The sequence below is a fragment of the Fusarium mangiferae genome (assembly GCF_900044065.1).
Source record: "Fusarium mangiferae strain MRC7560 genome assembly, contig: FMAN_scaffold015, whole genome shotgun sequence".
Lineage (NCBI taxonomy): Eukaryota > Fungi > Ascomycota > Sordariomycetes > Hypocreales > Nectriaceae > Fusarium > Fusarium mangiferae.
Genome location: NW_024573935.1, coordinates 396029 through 417761, shown reverse-complemented (window position 1 = coordinate 417761; position 21733 = coordinate 396029). Strand labels below are relative to the sequence as shown.

General features: G+C 49.5%; 8 protein-coding genes across 8 annotated transcripts; 5 read left to right on the top strand and 3 right to left on the bottom strand.

Annotated features, from left to right (window-relative positions):
• Positions 1-409: 409 nt before the first annotated feature.
• FMAN_12718 (uncharacterized protein) lies at positions 410-1204 on the top strand (the record flags this gene model as incomplete). The annotated part of the gene is made up of 1 exon (XM_041823193.1): positions 410-1204. The coding sequence occupies one exon, from the start codon at positions 410-412 to the stop codon at positions 1202-1204; it is 795 nt and encodes a 264-aa protein (XP_041688798.1).
• A 7-nt stretch (positions 1205-1211) lies between these two features.
• FMAN_12717 (uncharacterized protein) lies at positions 1212-1882 on the bottom strand (the record flags this gene model as incomplete). The annotated part of the gene is made up of 2 exons (XM_041823192.1): positions 1212-1513; positions 1567-1882. The coding sequence occupies 2 exons, from the start codon at positions 1880-1882 to the stop codon at positions 1212-1214; spliced, it is 618 nt and encodes a 205-aa protein (XP_041688797.1).
• A 614-nt stretch (positions 1883-2496) lies between these two features.
• On the top strand, positions 2497-3525 carry FMAN_12716 (uncharacterized protein; the record flags this gene model as incomplete). The annotated part of the gene is made up of 3 exons (XM_041823191.1): positions 2497-2710; positions 2816-2918; positions 2988-3525. 3 exons carry the CDS (start codon positions 2497-2499, stop codon positions 3523-3525), a joined length of 855 nt encoding a protein of 284 aa, XP_041688796.1.
• A 306-nt stretch (positions 3526-3831) lies between these two features.
• On the bottom strand, positions 3832-5470 carry FMAN_12715 (uncharacterized protein; the record flags this gene model as incomplete). The annotated part of the gene is made up of 5 exons (XM_041823190.1): positions 3832-3896; positions 3944-4132; positions 4187-4264; positions 4316-5194; positions 5248-5470. The coding sequence occupies 5 exons, from the start codon at positions 5468-5470 to the stop codon at positions 3832-3834; spliced, it is 1434 nt and encodes a 477-aa protein (XP_041688795.1).
• A 3937-nt stretch (positions 5471-9407) lies between these two features.
• Positions 9408-9770, top strand: FMAN_12714 (uncharacterized protein; the record flags this gene model as incomplete). The annotated part of the gene is made up of 1 exon (XM_041823188.1): positions 9408-9770. The coding sequence occupies one exon, from the start codon at positions 9408-9410 to the stop codon at positions 9768-9770; it is 363 nt and encodes a 120-aa protein (XP_041688794.1).
• Positions 9771-11303: 1533 nt separating this feature from the next.
• FMAN_12713 (uncharacterized protein) lies at positions 11304-12752 on the top strand (the record flags this gene model as incomplete). Its single annotated transcript, XM_041823187.1, has 1 exon — positions 11304-12752. The coding sequence occupies one exon, from the start codon at positions 11304-11306 to the stop codon at positions 12750-12752; it is 1449 nt and encodes a 482-aa protein (XP_041688793.1).
• Positions 12753-13245: 493 nt separating this feature from the next.
• On the bottom strand, positions 13246-15500 carry FMAN_12712 (uncharacterized protein; the record flags this gene model as incomplete). The annotated part of the gene is made up of 3 exons (XM_041823186.1): positions 13246-13357; positions 13415-15150; positions 15249-15500. The coding sequence occupies 3 exons, from the start codon at positions 15498-15500 to the stop codon at positions 13246-13248; spliced, it is 2100 nt and encodes a 699-aa protein (XP_041688792.1).
• Positions 15501-19291: 3791 nt separating this feature from the next.
• On the top strand, positions 19292-21244 carry FMAN_12711 (putative LCB2-serine C-palmitoyltransferase subunit; the record flags this gene model as incomplete). Its single annotated transcript, XM_041823185.1, has 1 exon — positions 19292-21244. One exon carries the CDS (start codon positions 19292-19294, stop codon positions 21242-21244), a length of 1953 nt encoding a protein of 650 aa, XP_041688791.1.
• Between the last annotated feature and the right edge of the window lie 489 nt (positions 21245-21733).

Sequence of the window (21733 nt, the reverse complement as noted above, 5' to 3'; positions counted from 1 at the left end):
AGTATGATACTACTGATGATAAGGAGGTGTTGATTGCATGGTGCATCACATAGCGCATTATATAGGAATTATGTCATATTCTGACCTAGATACATGAAACCACGATTTACCCATGTCCACTTCTGTTGAGCCTGATTCCTCTCCGATGTTCTCCGTATTCACCATTACGTTGCTGTATGAAGTTCGTAATTACAACCATGACTCCCGTCAAATATCACGTGTCGTCTCACGTGAATGACTTGCTTAGGGGTTTCCAGCTCTCAGCTTGACTGGATCTCTAGGCTGTACTCAATACTCCATGTACTTGACTGAAGGGTGTTTTAAAATGTGCTTGCTGGAATTATTTTCTCCGCAACATATACCAGAATTTTGATACCCTCACTCAACTTTCCGCCTGACCTGTGAGACAATGGACTCCAGTGATGGCCAGCAAGACTCACCCCTCTCGATAAGCGCCAACGTCGCGGGCATGCTGACCTTTGTCGTTGCCATTGCTGCAGCATTCTATGCTCGCCTAACATTCCTCCGAAATAGCGACGATGAGTATTTCCGCGTCAAAACATCTTTGTCGTGGTACAAAACCGAATCCACTTGGCTGGCGGATCTCGTAGCAGCCATAAATGCACAACATGAAGGTTTCCATACACAGCAACCCGAATATCAGATGTACAACTTTGTGATGGAAGATCTATTGAATCTGGAGCAGCGTCTTCTCGATATTGTCGCTGAGACGGAGGCCAAGGCGAGTGTTGGTGACCAAGGGCAGTCATGGACACTCATGCCAAGGAACTGGAACGGGCGTACAACAGTGGCCATGGCATGGCTGCCAGTGAGGACGAAAGCTTTGGAGCTAGTGAGACAGCGAGAAGGTCTGACAGCGAGAGTGCAATTCATGCAAATGAGCATGATCTCATCTCGATTACGAGATCTGGAATCTAGGACGAAGTGGCGCGAGATGAAGATGGATGAGAGCTCGCGTAAACTCGAGTCTTTAGTTGAGAGTCAGAGAGATAGGATTCATCGATTAGAAGACCTGGTCAGCCGGCTGACACATCGTGATCGATCCGGCCTTTCGAGAGCCGGGACCTTGACAGATCTCGCGGTCAAGAGCGGCGAGTCGACCAAGTTGGCTGAGGTTGGTGGTTCCGCCACAACATCTGAGTCGGGAGATGCGAGTAATCCCAAGACGTCCACAGAAGAATAGACTTTGTTTATCGGAAACCGTATCCATTCTTGTAGGCATATGCCACTGCAATGCATAAACTCGGAAACGCCCAAAGGATGTCCATCTCGACGACCGCCCATACCCACAAGCAGCCTACAGGAGGAGCTTGTTTCATGACTGCTATGTATCCGTAGTTGTTGCTGATGTGAATGAGGTAGCAGCCGCCTACGGTGCTCGCGACAAAGAATATGGCTTGACGGACAGTCTCTTGGTATTGTTGAGGAACAAGCGGGAAGAATGACTTATGGGAGTAATGCGGGTGCAAGACGTAAAAGAGGCCGATGAACACTAAAGGAACATCACGTTAGTAGAAAAATTGGTACAGATCGCAGATATCTTACAAAGCCAAGCTGTAAAAGTCCTTTGAACAATGGCGAACCAATCAACTTCCATCGCATATTGCCGCTGTACTAGGACATCAAATGTGAAATGCACGGTGGCAATGACTCCAGTCCATAGTATTGTCTCAAAGATACGTTCTGTTCGAGGGGATAAGAGCGGGACTTCGCCGTTGAGCTCGCGTTGTCTTCGATCAGCTTCTGCGAAGAGGTCACGGCCCTTTGCGAAATCGACGAGTGTTTCCTTGGTGGGACCAGATCGATCCGGCTGTTGAAGTTTAATGTCCTTAACAGACTTTTCCTTTCGTTGACGAGCCATGGTCGGCAGTTGATGTTGGTTGTGTCGTAAGATGAAGCTCTTGGGCAACTTTGAGTAAAGTTCAAAGTTGAGGTTCACCTGAGGTTAACGTCAACGTCAACAGGTTGCCCCAATGGGCTAAGCTCATGACGCCGCAATGGAAGCTTCGGGCCCTGCCGTGCTCAACGCCACTACCCAACCTTCTGTAAATTGAGGGGCTCCCTTGAGCTTCAGCTAAGGGCATCGGGACAGTCTAGTGAGGCGGTGAACCGTTAGGCTCAGGTCTATGGGGGGTTGCCTTAGCGATTGGCATCTGCGACCCTCGTGAGCTCCTGCCCCTCCATGACCAAGTTTCATTTGTTATTTCTCGCGTCTCGTGCCACTTTTGTCTCAGCCATCACGACTCGTTTATGACCCAGGTCACGGCCAGCTTCTGATAGGAGCCAAGTCTTTGCTCTTAACAACTCAATTGACCTTGGTGTAGCTCCTAGTCTCTGCTCACAGCTCATATAGACCTTGCGCTGCTGTAGCGATCATCATCCACATCCATCCGGTACCCAATAGCCGAAATCGCAGTTCTCCAGCAATCTCGTCGCAAAAGGAGCCGTACCACCGTATTCGAAGCGACCGCAGATATGAACGTTCTTCACATCTTCGCCGGCCTCGCCGTTGTGGTGCCAGGCATCTACATGTTCACAGCCAGCACTGCCCAATCGACTATCAAGAACAAGCGAGTTTGTCTCTTGATTGCGCACCCCGACGACGAAGCCATGTTCTTCTCCCCGACCGTCCTCGCCCTCACACGACCCGAGAACGGAAACCACGTCAAGATTCTATGCCTAAGCACTGGTATGAGCCGACTGCAGCGACCCGTGCCTTGCAGTCGCATCGTGATGCGACTACACAAATTGGTTGAAAGCAGTTTTGGCTGATGTAGACTTTGGCGTGTTATAGGAGATGCCGACGGATTAGGAGAAGTTCGCAAGAAGGAGCTGGTCAAGAGTGGCCTGGCGCTGGGACTGCAGAGCGAGGACGATGTTTTTGTGGTCGACAACCCGTATGTTGAATACCTTTGTCACTATCTGGCACTTACAGCCCAAGAACCTGACTGATACCTCACTTATAGCACCGACTTCCCCGACTCCATGACGAGAATGTGGGACAAGAACCTGATTGCTCGTCTGCTAGGAAGCACGTTTGCGCCCAAGTTTGGCCAGGAGCGTAAGAACAATCTGAAGCCCACTGCCAACATTGACATCCTCGTTACATTTGACAGCAATGGCGTGTCTTCTCATCCCAACCATATCTCTCTCTACCTGGGTGCCAGATCCTTCATCCAGGCCCTTACCACCGCGTCCGAGTGGCCGAGCCCGGTCGATCTATATACCCTTTCCACCGTAGGCATTGTGCGCAAGTACTCCGCCTTCATGGACTTTATTCCCACGCTACTCTCATCCATTGGTGCCAAGGATCAGGATAAGGAGCGACCCGAAAGCCTGGTGTTCATGAACCAGCTCGTTGGTCGTGGTGCCTATGGCACTGCTTGGAGCGCCATGACACAAGCGCACAGAAGCCAGATGGTTTGGTTCCGCTATGGCTGGATCACCCTCAGCCGGTATATGGTCATCAACGATCTACGTCTTGAAAAGGTTAAGCCACAGTGACGAAAACGAAAAGCAAAGGAACCGCATGGCACGGGGAGTTTGGAACGTATCTTACATATTCACTATTTGTCTGTAAGACCTTGGCGTACGATTTACTTTTGTATCTTACCTGCATGTAAACACGAATATACGAAAACCAGGCAGGATGTCTAGAATGCAAAATGCTCAATGGTTGGGGTCTGGTGGTGCGGGCATGAAATATTGAAATAATATTATGCATTACGAATGCCATGACCTCGTGGTTCTAGGGTTCCGTCTACCTAAACGCCCTGAGAAGAAAAAAACATCATTGAAGCTCCTATCTCATTAGGTTCCCTTGATCGGCTTCCTCTGCATAACCTGCTTGAACACTTGCAGTGCAGTCTCAGGTTCTGTTCTTTTGTCAGCCCGTATTCTGGGTGATGTCAGAGGTACTCACGATAATATGGCACTGAATGTCCCGCCTCCCAAACCTTGAGGAAGGACAGATTCTCTACCGTCTTATATCGGCCATGGGCTGTGCCGTTGACCGTGTAATTGCTGAAAGGCGCTGCTACAAACTTCTTCTGGCCAGGCCACTCGAGCGCATAAGATGCCCATAGGACGCCCTCCCAGTTGCAGATCCAATCTGTGAGATGTAAATCAGTTTCTGTCCTAGTTGTGTCACCAACTTCCCACTTACCAGTATCTCCAGCCCACAGAAGCGTGTTAATGCCACGCTTCACAACGTCTGCCAAAGGCCCGACATATGAACGCGCACCTGTCCCATATCAGCATTAATCCTCAACCTCGCCGTCGCAGGGGCACTGACCATCTCCCGTCGTTGCCATGTTTGCATAAACTGTGTCACTGCACTCGGCGAAACGGGTGTTGGCTCCAATCGCATCCATAACCTCAGCCCGCGTGAGATATTCAAGAAACGTCTCCGGCGGGTCAACATCATCCCTGCCGATACGCATATCGTAAACGTTGAAGTCGGTTCTGCCTGCAATCTCGAGGTTGGTGTACATTTGGGTGTTGCACGCATCATCAGCCTCCGCGCATTCATCATCTTGACCCTCGAGCTGGGTGCAGTTGTTGATGAAGGGTAAACAATACTTATTGTAAGCGTCGATGAAACGAGTGAGGAGTTTGTTGTTAAGAATCTGTTTGTAGGGGTTGCGGTTGGCATATGTTGCGTAGGATTTGAACTGCCGCTTCGAATCGATCCAGCCGTTGTTGATGCCCAGCGCTACCATATCGACCTTGTGGCCTTCAGCATCGCCCTTCTCGATTTGGTCATTCTTCTTGAGGAAGTAGTCGGCGAATTCAGGGCCGTAGTGTCCACCGTAGGATTGTGTAAATAGACCGAATTCTCTGGATTTGTACTTGGGAAACCGGTCCAAGAAGACTTGCATAAATTTCCAGATGTAAGGGGCAGCTTGTGCTGTAGAGTTGACATCTTCAGTTCCAACACTGAAGCCAGTACCGATTGGCTGATCGATGTAGAGCATGTTCGCGTACTCGTTCCAGGAATGAGGGTTGAGGGATGGCTCGGTGTCGTTATTGACAAAGTGACAAGGCCCATGTTCCGTGAAGAGGCCTATCATTGAGGAACATCCAGGACCGCCGTTGAGCCAGATAGCGAGGGGGGCCTTCTCAGCATTGTGACGAGCTTCGAAGAACCAGAACCACATGCTATGGTTTTTCCCTGTATCAATTTTATGAGAAAGGGCCTTAGGGCATCAAGTAGGATCAACTTACCAACAGACAAGTATCCAGAGTATTGGCCAACACCAGGTGTCGTCTCGCAGATTCCTGAATTGGTCACATACTCAAGCTTCGAGTCGGTAGCGGCATGTTTGAAGACAGTAAGGCCATGGCGCTCCAAGGTTCTGAACTGTCTACTATCAGGAGCAATACCGCCGAAAGCACTGACCGATCCAATGAGTCCTAGAAGAGCCGTCGAGATAGACGAGAAGCGCATTTTAACGATGTTGGAGGATGACGCTTCCGTAGCCCAAGCAGGAATGAACAGAGGCAGGAGTTTATGTAGGTATTTATAAAGTCAAGCATCCTGCCCTGCTCTGCCCGTCCAGTGTGGGACGAGATCCTGGTCACTCGCCATTGTCAGGATCTACATTCTAGGTTCTACAATAAAACGGGCATTATTGATGGTTCAAGTGTTTGGTTTGATTAGGCTAGACTGTTTCTCCGATTGATTGCAATGTTCCAATTCAGTTGTGACGTGCACCTAAAAGGATGCGCGCTTGGACGGATGTGTCCAAGCATGGAAGCTCCGTTGCTTCAGAATTCGGTGCATCGCTTTTTGTTACTTGGTCTGTGGACATACGGCGGATTTAAATTGTCCGTAGCATAAAGGATCTGGAGGGACGCGAATGTAACTCAAACATTGGTTGTGATCGTACGTTGAGGAAACATTGCCCTTGTCCCGTCCGTCTATCAATAATAATTCCCTGCTAGGTCTGATCGACAGGGGATCTACTGAAAGGGATATTCTAGCTGCAGAGTCCTACCTGGAGAATGCCTTCACCTTAAGACCGAGCATTTCTCCCTTCAACCAAAACAAATCCGAGCCATACATGTCGGGACAGGTTCTGTTCAACATTGGCTCAGCGTCAGAAGCGAGCCGAGCGGGTGGAACGATACAGCAAGCAGCCTGAGAGGCTAGGTAATAAGCGGGAGTCTGCAGGTTCAACGGATAAAATCATGGATTGTTTCACAGCATGAAACAGCATTTCTTAATTGTAATTTAACGCATATCTTGAACATGACGTTCGACTTGGACATTGCAAATTGCTCTTCATGTGATAAGTGAATACGATGTATGCATATATGGATACGATGCACAATTCACGGTACGTAGCAGGATACACCTAGAGATTTAATGAGATATAGTATAGTCTAAAAAGCGTCTTATCTATTCAACAATCTTACCGACAAAGAATCATGGCGGCGATATTGATGTTTGGTGGCCCAAGTGTCGAGTCTCTATATACACTACATCCCAAAGCAGTTGACAATAGGTCAGCTCCTCAGCTGGACGCCATTCTCCCCTCTCCTACATCAATGAACCACGTCTCTCGTATGTTCATCCCGTTTGCGACATTGTAGGATATCCCATAACGTCAAAATGTTTTCTGGTGATCTCGCCTATGTACGCCCAGCTACAGCGCACAAGCGGCGGAATGTCATGTCAATCGCTCTTCGTGACATGAAACCTGTGAGAACACACGAGAGCCCGATTGAGTGCTACACCCCAGACGAGGACACGAACCACAAAGAAATCGCCGACAGGTTGCTGCATCAGAGAAACGGCCTGAAAAAAGGTCAAGAAGCAGCCATGTCCACACTGAAAGCTCAGTTGCACGACAACGCCTTGTCCACAGCCTAACCACCACTTGGGACGCAGGCTTTTGCTTCTGGTCATACAAACACTTGGCTTCTATTCGTTCATCCCCAGCATTGAAGAAAGATCCTGTTTCATATTCTGGTGCTGTTTCCAGACAGCCTTCTACTTAGCTTCAGCACGTTATACTCCCGGCCCGTTCATTTTTACGGCAAGGAGACAGCGCCAGTAGAAGACTGTCAGAGGGTTTCATCAGCAAGACGGAATCACAGCGACACTTCCATCCATCAAACCTTGAATGGTACAACAGTTCTTAATGTTGGACGTCAGCAGGTGGTCGTTTTGTGTATATCGGGGTTCAGGAACGTGTACCCACAACGGGGTTTCAGAGTTTCTCGTTTAGGAGAAATGAAGAGCACTTTCATCATGATTTGGATTGATGGCTATGTACGCTCCGGTTTGCGTGATTAACCTGCTCTTTCGCACGGGTTCAGTATGTGAATGGATGCACCAAATCTCTGCTTCGCTACCATGGTCTCAATCTGTGTTTGAGAAGGCTCGGTTCTCTTAACATCAGTTATTGAATGGATGTAAAATGGAAAGGTATGCCCTAAAGCAGTAAAAAGAATTGTCGGTGATAGGATCCATGGATGACATTAATCAAGTTCTTCACAATGGGAAGACAACTTATCCTCAAGGAGCAAGAAAACCATGACCTCTAGCTGAAGTGCCAAAAGATAGTAAAGTCTCTGGTCGTTTAGAATGGAGGCTAGCTTATATATATCAACTCTCTTGCGTTCCCATTTCCCTCAGACCATGCCAGAGTCTTGCGGCGAGGACGGATCGTACATCCGAATTCGGGTGTCGAGAAATAAGCATAAGATAAGCTTCTCGACAACCAGAGAGCCAAGTATATTTAGCCGACGTGTCGAGACTGGTCTCTTGCATGGATCCTTTTGATGTGCCCAATTGGAAAGAGATGATGTCCATAAATCTGCACTGATGCCTGGAGACCCCAAGATTCTCCAATGTCAAAGATGGACAAGGTCGGATATTATTTATGCGGCCGAGTCATTTTCCCTAGACTGCGGGATATCTCCCCCGACTTTATCAGCCACCCCGCGGTTTCGGGCCTGCGGGGGAGCGTTGAAAGCCGGGCCGGCCAACCAGCAGCGACTGGGAGTCCGCTATTGGCATGACGTGTTGGGGTCCGCAGTGAAAGTGACTGGGGTTAGAAGGTTAACCTTTGGCAAGACAAGGATAAGGAAACCGATGTCTCCAATGAGAAAGGCTTGTGTAATTCATGATGGCACCAGTTGTGAAGAGACTTCTTTGGGCTTGATCAGGAACATCATATGATCGTCTGTCTTTTGGATGCACATAGGTAAGTATTCACGGTCACATATTGGGGCTGAAAACGCAGTCTGCTAATCATCTCTTGGCACTGACGCTCTTGTGGATTTTGAGCATTGAAAAGAATGGGCTGTTTGAACCCGCAACGTCTTGGCACTCGTCCTGATAAGAAGTGAAGAGGATGGACTAGGCAGTAAAGAAAATAGAGGACAGAATAACTAACTTGGGGCATGTAAGACAGAGTAAATTGAGGAGAGACCTAAAAGGGAGTCAGAGTCAGAGTCAGGGCCATGGAAGGGAGAATAGCACCCTCGGGGAGAAGCCCATTGCATTGCAAGTGGGAAGTGGAAGTGAACAAACCACAGATTCACCCCAAAGCCCAAACGGAAGGTGCACCCCGGACGGGAAGTCCCCTACTCCTTGCGCTTTCCACTCAAATTGCCAGGGATATTGTCTTTTCCCTGCGTGGATTGCCTGGATTCTTTGGAGAAAGATGGGAGGGGCCATGCCGATGCCGATTTGTTTGAGCGTTTTAGCGGACGCTGAAGCTGCTGTTTCCTCAATCCCAACCCCCAGGCACAAACACGCACCCAAAGTCTCCACGACTTCTCTTCAACCTCCAGATTTTCTAAATTCTTGACTTTGTTACAAGTTGATTCTGCCGGAGACAAATCAAACACCGATCTCTTCGCTTCGAACTCTTTTCGTCCCGCGGAATGTGTGCAATCTTTTGCTCATGATAACGAATACACCTTGCGAAGCTGCTGATCACTGTCGTTGCTTTCATCTTCATCTCCACCTTGCATCACATTGAGGTGTTGGCGGTTTGACAATATTCATCTCTGACGACTCGGTTCACCAACTACTGCGATCATCTTTTCGGCATCTTTTATTCGATCTGGTATCTGGTCCTTGGCCTCTACTTTATCTCATTTCTCAACAATACTCCAACAAAAATACTGTTCCGGTTGTCTATCGTCGATCCCCCAACGCCGTTCCTCCGTAGCTACCGCTCCGGTTCAACTTTCGGATCATCCGGACATATGAGCGACAACTGCCACTTCCTCGATTTCTCAGGTGCCACAACTTACTCTCATTTCTGCGATCGGCCAAGCACATCAAGAGAATTTTAAGCTTAATTCTCGTGCAATTGACTTGCTTACTCCCCATATTGGCCTTGTGATATCCCGATCTCGGCATCATGCCTATCTCACCACTATGGGCTCTTATGCCCCGCGGCGACCATTCCTCATCGCCAGAGAGCGATCAGTCTTCGTCTTCGGGCACCACTGGAAATGTATATCCCTCAGATTCATTTGCAGATGACCTGTTCCGTGATAAGTTCATGAGCATCGCCAAGGGAGGCTCCAATGGGGAGAAAATCATGCGTGGCTTTCTGATCGGTCTCGCCATTGGCCTGGTTGTCGCATGCTTCGTTTGCTGTTGGTACCCATGCTGTCGACCCCGACTCCAAAACCAGCGTCGAAGACAACGAAGGCGCCGGGGACCCCCCGCAGCAGACGAAGAGGAAAATGCAGCAAGCCGTGTGCCTCCTCCTGCATAGCGCTGACTACAGCCAGATCATGGATATGGGGAGGGTTTGGCGTCGGCAAGTTGACGCTTTAACTGAAAGTAAGGCGGTGACCGTTCCACTTGCGACAGCTTTCGAAAAACGACATTGATTGAAGACAACTTGCAAGATCGATATGACACGATACGAATACACGAATAAGCGAAAGAAGACTATGCACAGAGCTGCGAACCATCAGCTTCGATCACATCGCTCAGCACGCACGGGTTCATTGACAATGCAACCAATAGGCCAGATGAAAGTGTTGTCTGGCCGCAGGCCCGAAGTAAGGGCCTTGCACATAGGTACTGCAGTTACTCCTGTCAGGCCTAGTTCAGATTTCGTGCTGTTGGTCTGGCATGAGGTAGCCTGGTGGAGCGCGACGATAGCTACGCATAACCAGGGGGCCTTAGCAATCGAGCGGAGAGGAGGAGTCCGAACATACTTACATCATTAAAGGTGGACTATGACATGAATTTCAGAAGAAGGCGCATCAAAAAGGACATGGCATTGAATTTGCATTGGATACAAGGCGTTCAGGGACGATGTATGCATTTGGGACTGTTTAAAGGCTACACCGCCGCCGGCGTGGACTAGCATCTGGAATTATAGGCATCTCAAGGCGCTTTCGCAGTCTGTTAGACAAAGAGAGGAGAATAGGGAGTATCGGTTCTCTGCAATGACAAATCATACCCTGTATATTTGATAATGTGATACTGCATACGCAATGCAATGGCATATCAGGTCCAAAGCTGACGCAAAGGACGAGGCTCAAACGATCTGCTTCTCATTGGACGCGCGTTTAAAGATGGATGAACATTCTTAATACTCTCAGTTTCGCCCATTGGTAGAGTCGCCATTGGAAGCCGGATCTCTGAGGCCAGTCCTCGGACAGTCGCAATCCGACACACATGAATGCGACAGGGACCAGGACTAGAATAGTAACACTTGAGCGGCACTAAGGCAGAGAATCTGCTCAGCCTCTTTGAGTATCGGTTGTGGCGTTGGGCGGATTTGGTACGTCACTAATGCGAGACCGAGCACTCGTAGTTTCGATTAGCAAGTAACATAAGTAAGTAAGTAAATAAATAAGTCAAGTACGGGAATGTTCTTTGTCTCTGTGCTAATCGAGAATAATTCATTCCCTAAGATATAAGCTTATTATTTGTTATCTGATTGTCTTTCTACCTTACCCATTCATCAGCCAAGTCTTTAAAGTCCTTGTGACCCTTCCCGATCAGTCACAAGCTGTAGCTGCTTCAAGGCAGCCCCGCCTCCAAGTCTCAGCCTGCCGCGCAATTGTCTTGTCTATCGGATTTTTCCTTGCTACTTTCGTATAACTATCTCTCTTCCTCAAACTCATCCTTGAGCCATTCCTGAACCACAGGCGACTCACTTCTTACGACTTACACCCTCTTATACTTCTTGTGTTACACCCGACGGGTTACGACGTCATCCCACGAATTAGCTCTGCGACACCAAGTCAACAGTCGCATTGAGCTCTAGACAACCAATACAGTTGGCAAGATGCTTGACGAAAACCTCCCGACATATCGCTTCAAGACCTCTTCAGAGAATCCACTCAATAATATTCTCTACTTCACACACAACGGATCCGATCCCGCGCCCGAGTACCTCATCAAGCGACCGTCGCCTTCCGAAGCCAATGGCCAATATGCGCTCGGCATATTCGACTCTCAGAACACTTCTGTGATATACGCAGAGGTCGATGTCAAACCTGACTGGGTAGCGCCCACTTTGTCTGCAGCTGAAATCCGCGCGCAAAACGGAAACCCGCCGTCCAAGACACCTATCATACCAGATACTTTTGCGGTTTCGTTGTACAACCCCGATCAGGCTATACCCGTCAAGCAACAACCAGGAAGTTGGGGAAAGACGGGTGCTTGGGAGTTTGAGCTTCCCGAGAGGTCCTTTAAGCTACCCAGTGCTAGCCAGATTGACCAGGAGGATCGTCCGTCTCTGGCCGAGTTGGTTCCCAAAGTTGTGTTTCGCTGGAAACGTGATGGCCGTCTGAGCAAGGACATGACATGCTATATGACAGGACGAAATGTGGGTGGGAAAAAGAGCAAGGAACCTGATATTACTGTAGCATTTTTCCGCGCCAAGCATGACTCGACTTTAACCATTTATGAACCCAACATGGCCCGCGTTGAGATCGAGGACAGAAGGGGTCTTGAGATTGCTCTTCTCATGAGCGCTGAGACAATCAAGGATCTGTATCTGAACCCTAGCCAGGACCCTTTCCACCTACAGACCTCATCTAATGGCCGGCGTCGCCAGAACTCTCGCCCAGCAGCAAGTTCTTCGGCAGGCCCAACAATGGCGGGTGCTCTCAATAACAACCGTCCATCGTCACCTCCTCGGGTACAAGGATCCCCACAACAGTCAAGCAACCAAGCCCAGCGAGAAGCTGAGGTTGAGGCGGAAACACGACGCTTACAAGCAATGGTCGCAGAGGAAGAACGCAAAAGACGTGAACGTGAAGCGCAAGAGGAGGAAGAAAGCAAGAGAATCCAGAAGATGCTTGAGACTGAGGAACAAGAGCGCCGGAAGAGAGCTGCTGAGGTCGAACAAGAGACAGAAAGACTTCGTCGAGAATACGGCATGGCTGGGCAAGACTTCCAGAGTCCCACGAGTCCGGGTCACCCATCACCACCCTTACCTCCAAGACCACAGTTTGCGTCAGGCGCCTTGAACCCCCCAAACAACCTGCCCCAAAGACCGAACAGTGTTGGTCCAACACCGTATGGCGCTCCTCAGCCAAGCTTTGCTCCTCCTCCTTCGCAATCTCAGCCTGGCCCCAGCGAGAATGGAAAGAAACGCCATGGTTTGGGTGGCCTGCTACAGGGTCCCTACGCTGGACCAGCAGCAGCAAGTGTCAGTGGCTTCTTCAGCAGTCGAAAGGACGAAGAGAAGCGAAAGAAGGTTCAGAAGAAGCGAAGCGTGCACTTTTGAACCCGAGGTCAGAAGAAACTACGTAGTGTCTTTATGTGTCATGGGAGGAGTTTTAAGGGAAATGTGCGCGCAATGCATGGGGGATATACCATAGACCTGGGAATAGCATTAGTAATGAGAAATGATTTCTTGTTAACTCCATTCTGTCGCTGCGCTTAGATACTGCAATATTAATTAGACTGTCCAGCAATGTGCATATGTTGTTGAGCACCGATTGGTTCTTCCACTCATATCAACCTACAGGAAGTTTCATCTTGTTAATTTGAGCCAGGCAGCAGTGATATTGAGTCCCCATGACAGAAGGACTATTGGAACGTGCGGCACTTGTGCAGGAGATTGAGCAATGGGGAGGTATACTTGTGAAACCAGAAATCAGTAAGTCACCCGTTATCGACGCCATCGTATCTAACTCAGTAGCCTTCCTATATCCCTTGGACAATGTTTTATCTAGTTCCGGCCGAAGATATAACTCCCCCAAACTATTTGGACTTATCTAGTGAGTTTCCGCCCACTTCTTAAACCAATCTAGTGCTTCAGGGTTTGCAACGCTGGCATTGGTCTTGACATTCATACCAGAAAGGATCTGTTTCACTGCGACCTCAATCCTGCGTTGAATGTTAGCATCACACATCCTACGGAATAGTATTAAGGGGCAGACTTACTTCTTTCCATTGCCAGTCTTGGGGACGCCGCCTCCACACTCCTCCACGACGCCAGGTACATGTCGAGGGCTCAACTCAGACTTGATCTTGGACTTGATCCTTAGGCGCAGGTCATCGCTGAATTCATGTCCAGGTACCATTACCACAAAGAGACATACAGTCTCGTCTGAGTCTGTCTCCCGTCTACGTCCAATGCAAACTGCATCCTCGACTTCAGAGGCGAAGAAGCGTGTGAGAATGTTGTAGATCTCGGCTGAGCCGAATCTCACCCCTGATGGCTTCAGTACACCATCTGATCGTCCAAGCATGACAAGACTGCCAGTTGCAGGGTCAGGAATCTTGACGAAATCTCCATGGTGCCATACTGCTCCCTCAACGCCGCAGATGTTTTCGAACCTCTCAAAGTAAGCCGATTGATACTTGGCCTCGCCGCTAGGACCGAAAAAGGTCAGAGGCTGGCAAAGGAAAGGCTTGATGCAGACAAGATCACCTGGCTCGTCGGCCTTGATGGGTTCGCCCGTGACGGAATCAACAGCACGGATAGCCATACCAAGTCCAGCACACTGGATCTCACCAACACGAACAGGGAGCAGTGGGCAAGGCGCTCCGAATAGTGAGATAATGTCTGTTCCACCGGTAATCGAGCCAAGGTTGATATGCTTGGGGAAGGCTTCATAGACAAACTTGAAGGTCGATGGGGGGAGAGGTGAAGCAGTGGAGTAGATAGCCTGCAGGTTTGAGAGATCAATCGACTCGTCACGGACAGGGTAAACGTTGTTGGCCTCTAGTGCAGTCAGATAGGCGGCTGAGGTACCGAAATGAGTGACCTTGAGGTCAGAGAGGAGACGTGGGAGTGAGAGATGACCATGGGGGCGGAAAGGAGAGCCAGAGTAGACAACGATGGTAGAGCCAACGGCAAGAGCTCCGATGCTCCAGTGCCACATCATCCAGGAGGTAGTCGTATAGTAGAGCATTCGAGATGAGGAGTCGAGTGAGCAGTGAAGAAGATGCTCTTTCTTGTGCTGCAGAAGTGTACCTAAAGCTGTATGAACAATGGCCTTGGGAAGACCAGTTGTACCACTGGAGTAGAGAACATAGAGGGGATGAGCTGGAGGAAGCTGCTCGAACTTCAGGGGGTCTTCAGAAGCAGACTCGAGCATCTTGGCGTAATCAACAGCCAACACGCCATGCTTCTCAAGCTCTTCAAGACCAAGTCCACCAGAGCTGATGTTGTTAATCACAACCACTCTCTCAAGCCCCTTGTCCTTCAACGCAGCCACAATCTCAGTCGTCTTTGCTACACTAGACCACTCCTTGCCGTTGTAGACTGTGCCGTTATCGGCAAATAGCACCTTGGGGGCAATTTGGTTCAGACGGTCCAGGACAGCAGAAACACCGTTATCAGGACTTATACCAGTCCAAATGGCGCCGACTGAGGCGGCAGCAAGCATAGCAATCAGCGCTTCAACATGATTTGAGACGAAGCCCGCAACAACATCATTGGGCTTGAGACCAGCTGCACGCAGGGCATTAGAACAACGACGGACTGCCTCACGCAACTCAGCCCATGAAGTAGTCACTGTGGAGTTTGGCAACTCGGTAACAGTGATAACGGCTGGAGCAGTGGGCTCGGGAAGTGGAGAGGTTGCGGGAAAGAGGAGGTTCTCAGCGAAGTTAAGACGTGAGCCCGAGAAGAAGTCTGGTCGGGGGTACATAGGAGCATTTTTAGGAAGGACCTGCAGAGGTGTTTAGTTGAGTTCTGGAGTTGTTGAGCTTATCTTGAGCCTGGTGAGCCTCTCACTTGAGACGCCCTTCTCATAACTTGGCCTCATACCTCTTCAAAGGGCTTTGAAGCCGTGACACCAGAAAAATGCCAAACTTCCTCCCAGAACTGAGCAACTTCATCGATCGACCACTTGTATAGTGCTGGGTAACCATCGAGACTTAAACCATGCTTCTTGTTCACGTGCTCAAGAAACTTCCACATGTGAGTGGACTTTGGATCCGAATGCCTCCAGAGGACATTATCATCAGAGGGAGGTGCCGCAGCAGAAGGTGTAAGTTTGTCAATCGACATGACGGGCATTGGAACGAAGAATGAGGGAGACTGAAAGGTCAATCAAGTCCTCGGAAAGACGATTGTTGAGAATTGGTGACGATTCCGAGGAGTTGAGATGCCCACGAGACGATGGCGTGTAAGAAGCAACAGACACAGCCAAGGGAGAGATTGAGTGGTTTATGGAAGCCAAGATGAAGCAAGAGAGATGCTGTGTAATTGTTGAGAAGACTGTATTCTTATCCCAACGCTACGGACTTGGGATTCCGTGTTTCCAGCACAGCTCGGAATCTTTCTCTAACGGCCCAACCGCTGAAAGCCGTCCCCTCCCGTTCTCGGCTCCCCGCCATCGAGTCCCGTCTCTTGCCCCGAAGTGGCTGTGGTGGGGGAGGCTGAGGTCATGAAGTGTGGCTTGTCTCAAGCTGATGAGGATCCAAGGGTTTTCCATCATGACAACTATTAATGGGCTTTGATAACTTGAATGGTATTGTAATTGCTCAGGAGACTTGCGAAATTAGTATGTCATGAGCTGTGAGCTGTCACTTTTATTCGTAAATGACCACTGTCATGTCCAACTAAACGAGATGGCATCACTTCAAATAAAAGGAGAGCACATTGAGGGATCCTCAGAAGAAGAATCAACCGCCGTGACTCAAAAGCAAATAACTGATACGCAACATAACGTGATTGTCAAAGCACAAAGCAAAGCTGAATCAGAATCACGTTGGATGGCAGTTTGGCGAGATTAGTGCATTCTTGGTTGCCTCGGTACGGTCTAAGCTTAGCTGCCGGACTGTATGTAATAGCTCACAGGGAAAACTCGGCATGGTCGATCGTCCCGAACCGCCTTGAATCCGAGATGATCAGGCGTCGATAGTCTACTCAGCTTCTGTTTCAAGAATATTGACTTCGCGTAGCATGGGTGAAGCTCAATGGCGAGTCGATAATAAGGCAGCAGACCATGATAAGATGGGAGGTGGTGTCTTGTTATCTTGAGCCTACTCAACTCAAGAATGCGACAAGTCAATCCGAGTATCACAAAATGATTCTCACGGACCGTGTGCATTAGTTGCAGTTTTGGACTGAAAACAGCTGGCGGTGAAGGTCTTTGGGCATTGGAGGATCTTGTTCATCTTTGTTAGATGGATGTGTGCAGGGCTTTGCAGCATCTTTTATCTGGCCATTGATGTCGGTGTGTAACAACAAGCGCCAACTAAAAAGTAATGCAATCCATCGAGACTCATGTCATCCGTACATACACAGCTAAGCACAGCATCGTTGGCTGTAAGTGTGTGCACTCGGCTGCAATAGCTTGTTCTGGGGGAGAAATCCTAGCCCAGGTGGAACTCCATATGATTCACGAACAGATACAGACTGACCATCGAGGCGACCGGCCCGAAACTTAGAAGACTTTCAAAGACTTGATATGCCACGAGACTCTTCTCTAAACGAGGGAGCTTGAAGAATAATGCCATCATCGTCGCCGGGTGCGGCGGAGATTTTGATAGCTCGGGCACAGCATGCCCCTGGATGATGACATCCAACTTCCTTTGGGTTTCATCAGGACCAATGCTATGTAAGACCAGCAAGATCTGATGGTGGTGAACCGCGGCACCCAAGGAGAGGCAAGAAAACTTAGGACCTCTATCATCGATGACAAAAAATACTTGATCAAGTTCACGGGTAGCTTTTGTAGACCTTGGACTCTATATTTCTGACACCTAAATCCACCGTCAGAAGTTTTCTTGTTCCCTTGGGGCACCCTTCAGGCTTTTGAGAGTCTTTCATTCGCTACAGGAGGCAAACGATAGAAATTTAGTGCGAGCCGAGCTAGAAGGAAAAAAGTGGCGTTTTCTCTTAAAGTCTCCCGTGTCTTCCCATTCGCAGGCCGGAGACCTCGGAGCCCAGGGGTTCGTCTTGAAAACAAAACCATTGGATCCTTTCTACAGGGACTTCGATTAAGGAGAGGCAGCCAGAGATATGTTCTGATCGTTTTGTGTTTGCCTCTGGGTAGGATTCGAGGTCAGGAGCTCAGTTTGAACAGGCATGGTCAGCCTTGGAAGGGAACACGGCGTCGTCATAGAGAATACACGCCTCGCTTTTCAAATCTGGAGCCTTGAACTCCCTTGTTATCAACGCCTGTCAAGGAAGCGAGGCCTGGAAACGAAAAGGCGAACGACGAGACAAGACGAGAAGAGCAGGCAATACAATGCAAGTCCCCGCCGGCTGACCCCTTGAATTCCCTGTTATCCTTGTGTCCGGCCCATTCCGCGGGTGCTTGTGCTGTGCTGTGCTGTGCTGTGCTGTGCTGTGCTATGGAGACTGTTCTGTGTGCGTTTCTCGTACATCGTACATCGCATGCAGTGACACAGTCAGCAGCTCAGGTACATGTCGACAAATGCAAGTTTAAACTTGTTCTCGGCCCTGATTACACTCCGTCAGGTAACTGGTATCCCCCGTCGCTTAGAACCATAACCTCGAACTCAGGTACCCAGTACTAGGTGCTCCGTAGTTGGTGCTGGTACCCGCTGTTTCCCGTGGAGCGGAAAACCTGGACCTTTTATTGTTTTTCAATGCACATCCCGTTGTCCCGCTGACTCCGCAGTTCAGTTTTCTTCCTGCTTCTGTTCTCGTGGTGTACTGAAGGTCAAGTCGAATAATAACCAGTTGTTCCCTGCATCTGTCAGCTCTCTCTTCTCTTTTCAATATCATTCCTGCTGCTGGTTAGGTCGTTGTTGTGCTTCGCCGTCCACTGGCACAGGTTTCGGCCGAGTGATCGAGAGAGTCCGCCGACTAATACTATTTATTCCAACAAGCAACCCTTCGTCTATCAGCTAAACCCAAGACTGATTAATTACCTCTCGAGCATCAATTCGCTCTATTGTTCTCGATCTGTACTCTTTAGCAGTATCGATCCTGCTTGACCACCGAATCAAGTCATTGACGACTGGTGCCCTTGCGTTGCGGCCTGATCGATTTGAGCTTGGATCGATCTATCTTCCTTGGAACGGCAACGCTTGTCTCGGTAATTGAAATTGGAACAGCAGCATAGCAGTTGCTGTGTTGATGAGTAGTGACTGGGTAAGTGATCTTTTACATTACTGAGAGGCGATATCATTCTCTCTTGATATCAATCATCATCAATCATTTATCGGTTCGTCCCATCATCCGCCTGGTGTTTCTTAAGCGATTCTTGGCTGGACCACAGCTGGCCCCGCTGCTCGAGTTCAAGGGGGCCCACAGGCAATTTGCAGTGAGCGGATCTTCACTTTCCAAGTTTGATTCGACGCCACCTCCTGCGCCCCCCTGTGCCTCCTGGACCACGCACCACTACACGCAGTGCTGCACAGCACTCCAATTCAACTTTAAACCCAATCGTCACCTCTTTTTTATCAATTTCATAATTCTTCCTCATCAACATCTGTTGTACCGTGTATCAGCCCCAGCTCAACATCTTTGCCTCCATTACTTGTGTTGCAGCTTGTTCTCGATCGCGGTGCACGTTGGTCTTGTTTTCTTTCCTGCTTCGCATATCCTCATTCGCCCTGAAAAGCAATTGGGTTCATCACAACAAACCTCCTATCTGCAGAATATGCTTTACAGCGAATTGTCTCGAATCGATTGTTAGGTTTCGCACATCCACTGACACTCGCTCCTGGCTCCCAGACTCTCGACCTTCTGTCCTCGTGATTACAATTGGGCGCTCTACCCTCCGACTATTCTCGATCTAGCCTCCCTCACGTTCGCGCCTTCAACAATCCAACGCACCTGTGTCAGGAGATATGCCCCGTCGGCTTAATCCTTTCTCATCCTCACCCTCCATGTCTCAACCCGTCAAGTCGGGCGAGAGGCGCCCCTCTACCTCAAAAGGCAACCGTATCACCAACTTCTTCTCCAGTAGCCCCAAGTCCACTGGCGCCCAGCAAGCCCTTGCCGCTGTGCAGCAGAACCAAGCTGCTGCTACTGGGTTCTCGCCTTCTCCTGGTCTGCCTACCATCTCTCTCTCAACCGCGAGCCCTGGCGATCCCAACAGCATCGATGCCTCAACGACCACTCTCTTCCAGCCTAAGTCGGCCGAGGAGATCGACCGTCAGAAGCGTGCCGACGCTCAGTTTGGCCCTCTCCTCCACTCAAGTCATCGATACACCAGCCAGTCTCATGGAGAGCCTCTTCAGGCCCCTGTCGAAGATGAGCCTCCTTACTATTTCATTCTCACCACTTACATCAGCTACCTGATCCTGATCGTTCTTGGTCATATTCGCGACTTCTTTGGCAAGCGTTTCGGGAACCCCAAGCACTATCGTGCCCTTAAAGCCAGCAACGGTTATGCAGCTCTCAACAGCGATTTCGACAATTTCTATGTCCGACGTCTCAAGATGCGCCTGGACGATTGTTTCGCTCGCCCCACCACTGGCGTCCCTGGACGCTTCATCACACTGATGGACCGCAAGTCCGACGACTTCAACCGCACCTATCAATATACCGGCACCTACACCGAGACTCTCAACATGAGTTCGTACAACTATCTTGGTTTTGCCCAGTCAGAGGGTCCTTGTGCCGACGCTGTGGAGGCTTGCGTCAAGCAATACGGAATCAGTTTCTGCAGCCCCCGTGGTGCTGCTGGTACTTCCGATCTTGCTCTTGAGGTCGAGCGTGAGGTTGCCGAATTTGTTGGCAAGCCCGCTTCTATGGTTTTCTCTATGGGTTATGTCACAAACTCGAGCTCTTTCCCCGCCCTTGTTTCCAAGGGTTGTCTGATCATTTCCGATGAACTCAACCACGCCTCCATCCGTGTCGGTGCTCGTCTTTCTGGTGCCGTTATTCAGAGCTTCAAGCACAATGATATGGCCGATCTGGAACGTGTTGTTCGGGAAGCTATTTCCCAAGGTCAACCCCGCACCCATCGTCCCTGGAAGAAGATTCTGGTCGTCGTCGAAGGTCTCTACTCTATGGAGGGTACCATGTGTGATCTCCCCGGTATTCTTGCTCTGAAGAACAAGTACAAGTTCTATCTCTTCGTTGACGAGGCTCACTCTGTCGGTGCTCTTGGCCCCCGCGGCCGTGGTGTTTGCGACTACTTTGGCATTGACCCCTCCGAAGTTGATATTCTTATGGGAACTCTGACAAAGTCTTTTGGTGCCAACGGTGGTTACATCGCAGCCGAGAAACATATCATCGACAAGCTCAAGAGCTCCAACGCTGCTACTCAGTATGGTGAAACCCCTGCTCCTTGTGTGCTTATGCAAATTTTGGCTTCCCTGAAACTCATTACTGGCGAGCTGTGCCCTGGTCAAGGTGAGGAGCGTCTTCAGCGCATTGCCTTCAACTCTCGTTACCTTCGTCTCGGACTTAAGCGTCTTGGCCTTATTGTCTATGGCCACGATGACTCTCCTATCATTCCTGTCATGCTCTACCACCCCGCCAAACTCCCTGCGTTCAGTCACGAGATGCTTCGACGAAAAATCTCCGTCGTCGTTGTTGGATATCCTGCGACCCCACTCATCAGCTCTCGCGCCCGTTTCTGTGTTTCTGCTGCCCACAACAAGGAGGATCTTGACCGTCTGTTGGCTGCCTGCGACGAAGTCGGTGACATCCTGCAGATCAAGTTCTCGACCGGTGTAGCAGGCGGACTGGAACATCTTCCCGAGGGTGTCGACCCCAAGAACGAAAAGGAATGGAGAAAGGAAAACAGGATCCCCCTTCAGGCCCCTCGTTGGAACCTGGAAGACGTTGTACAACACGGTGTCCAGGATTCAAAGATTCCCCTACGCTAATATCTCGGCCTTTTAATCAAATTTTGTTCCTGGTGTTTGATACATCTTTATAATCACTCACGTACTCGGAGGTTGTCTGAGTGGTGTTTGACGCTTTTCATAGATACATCCTGTGAAGGAACGCGACGTTGCACGACGTTTAATGCCCTGTTCTTCTCGGCGGCTAGCCCTGCGGCTGTTGCCCTTTTGCCCCCAAATTCTCATGCAAGAGAGGGGGGCTTTTTTTTTCTTTTTTGGGACGGAATAATGGAGTTGAAGGCGTGTTGAGGTAATGGGCCATGTTGGGAATGGGAATCATGAGCAAGACTCATTCTACCAACCTAAATCTCAAGGGTTGGATGAGTCTAGCATATAGAGTAATTGTTAGTCGACAAATATAGATCTGAAGCAGCATAGATTTGCTTCAACTAATAAAAGAAACGTATGCATGAAGATCTCAATTCGCATACCACGGTGAACATTGATAAACAGTTGCATATACTCATGGGT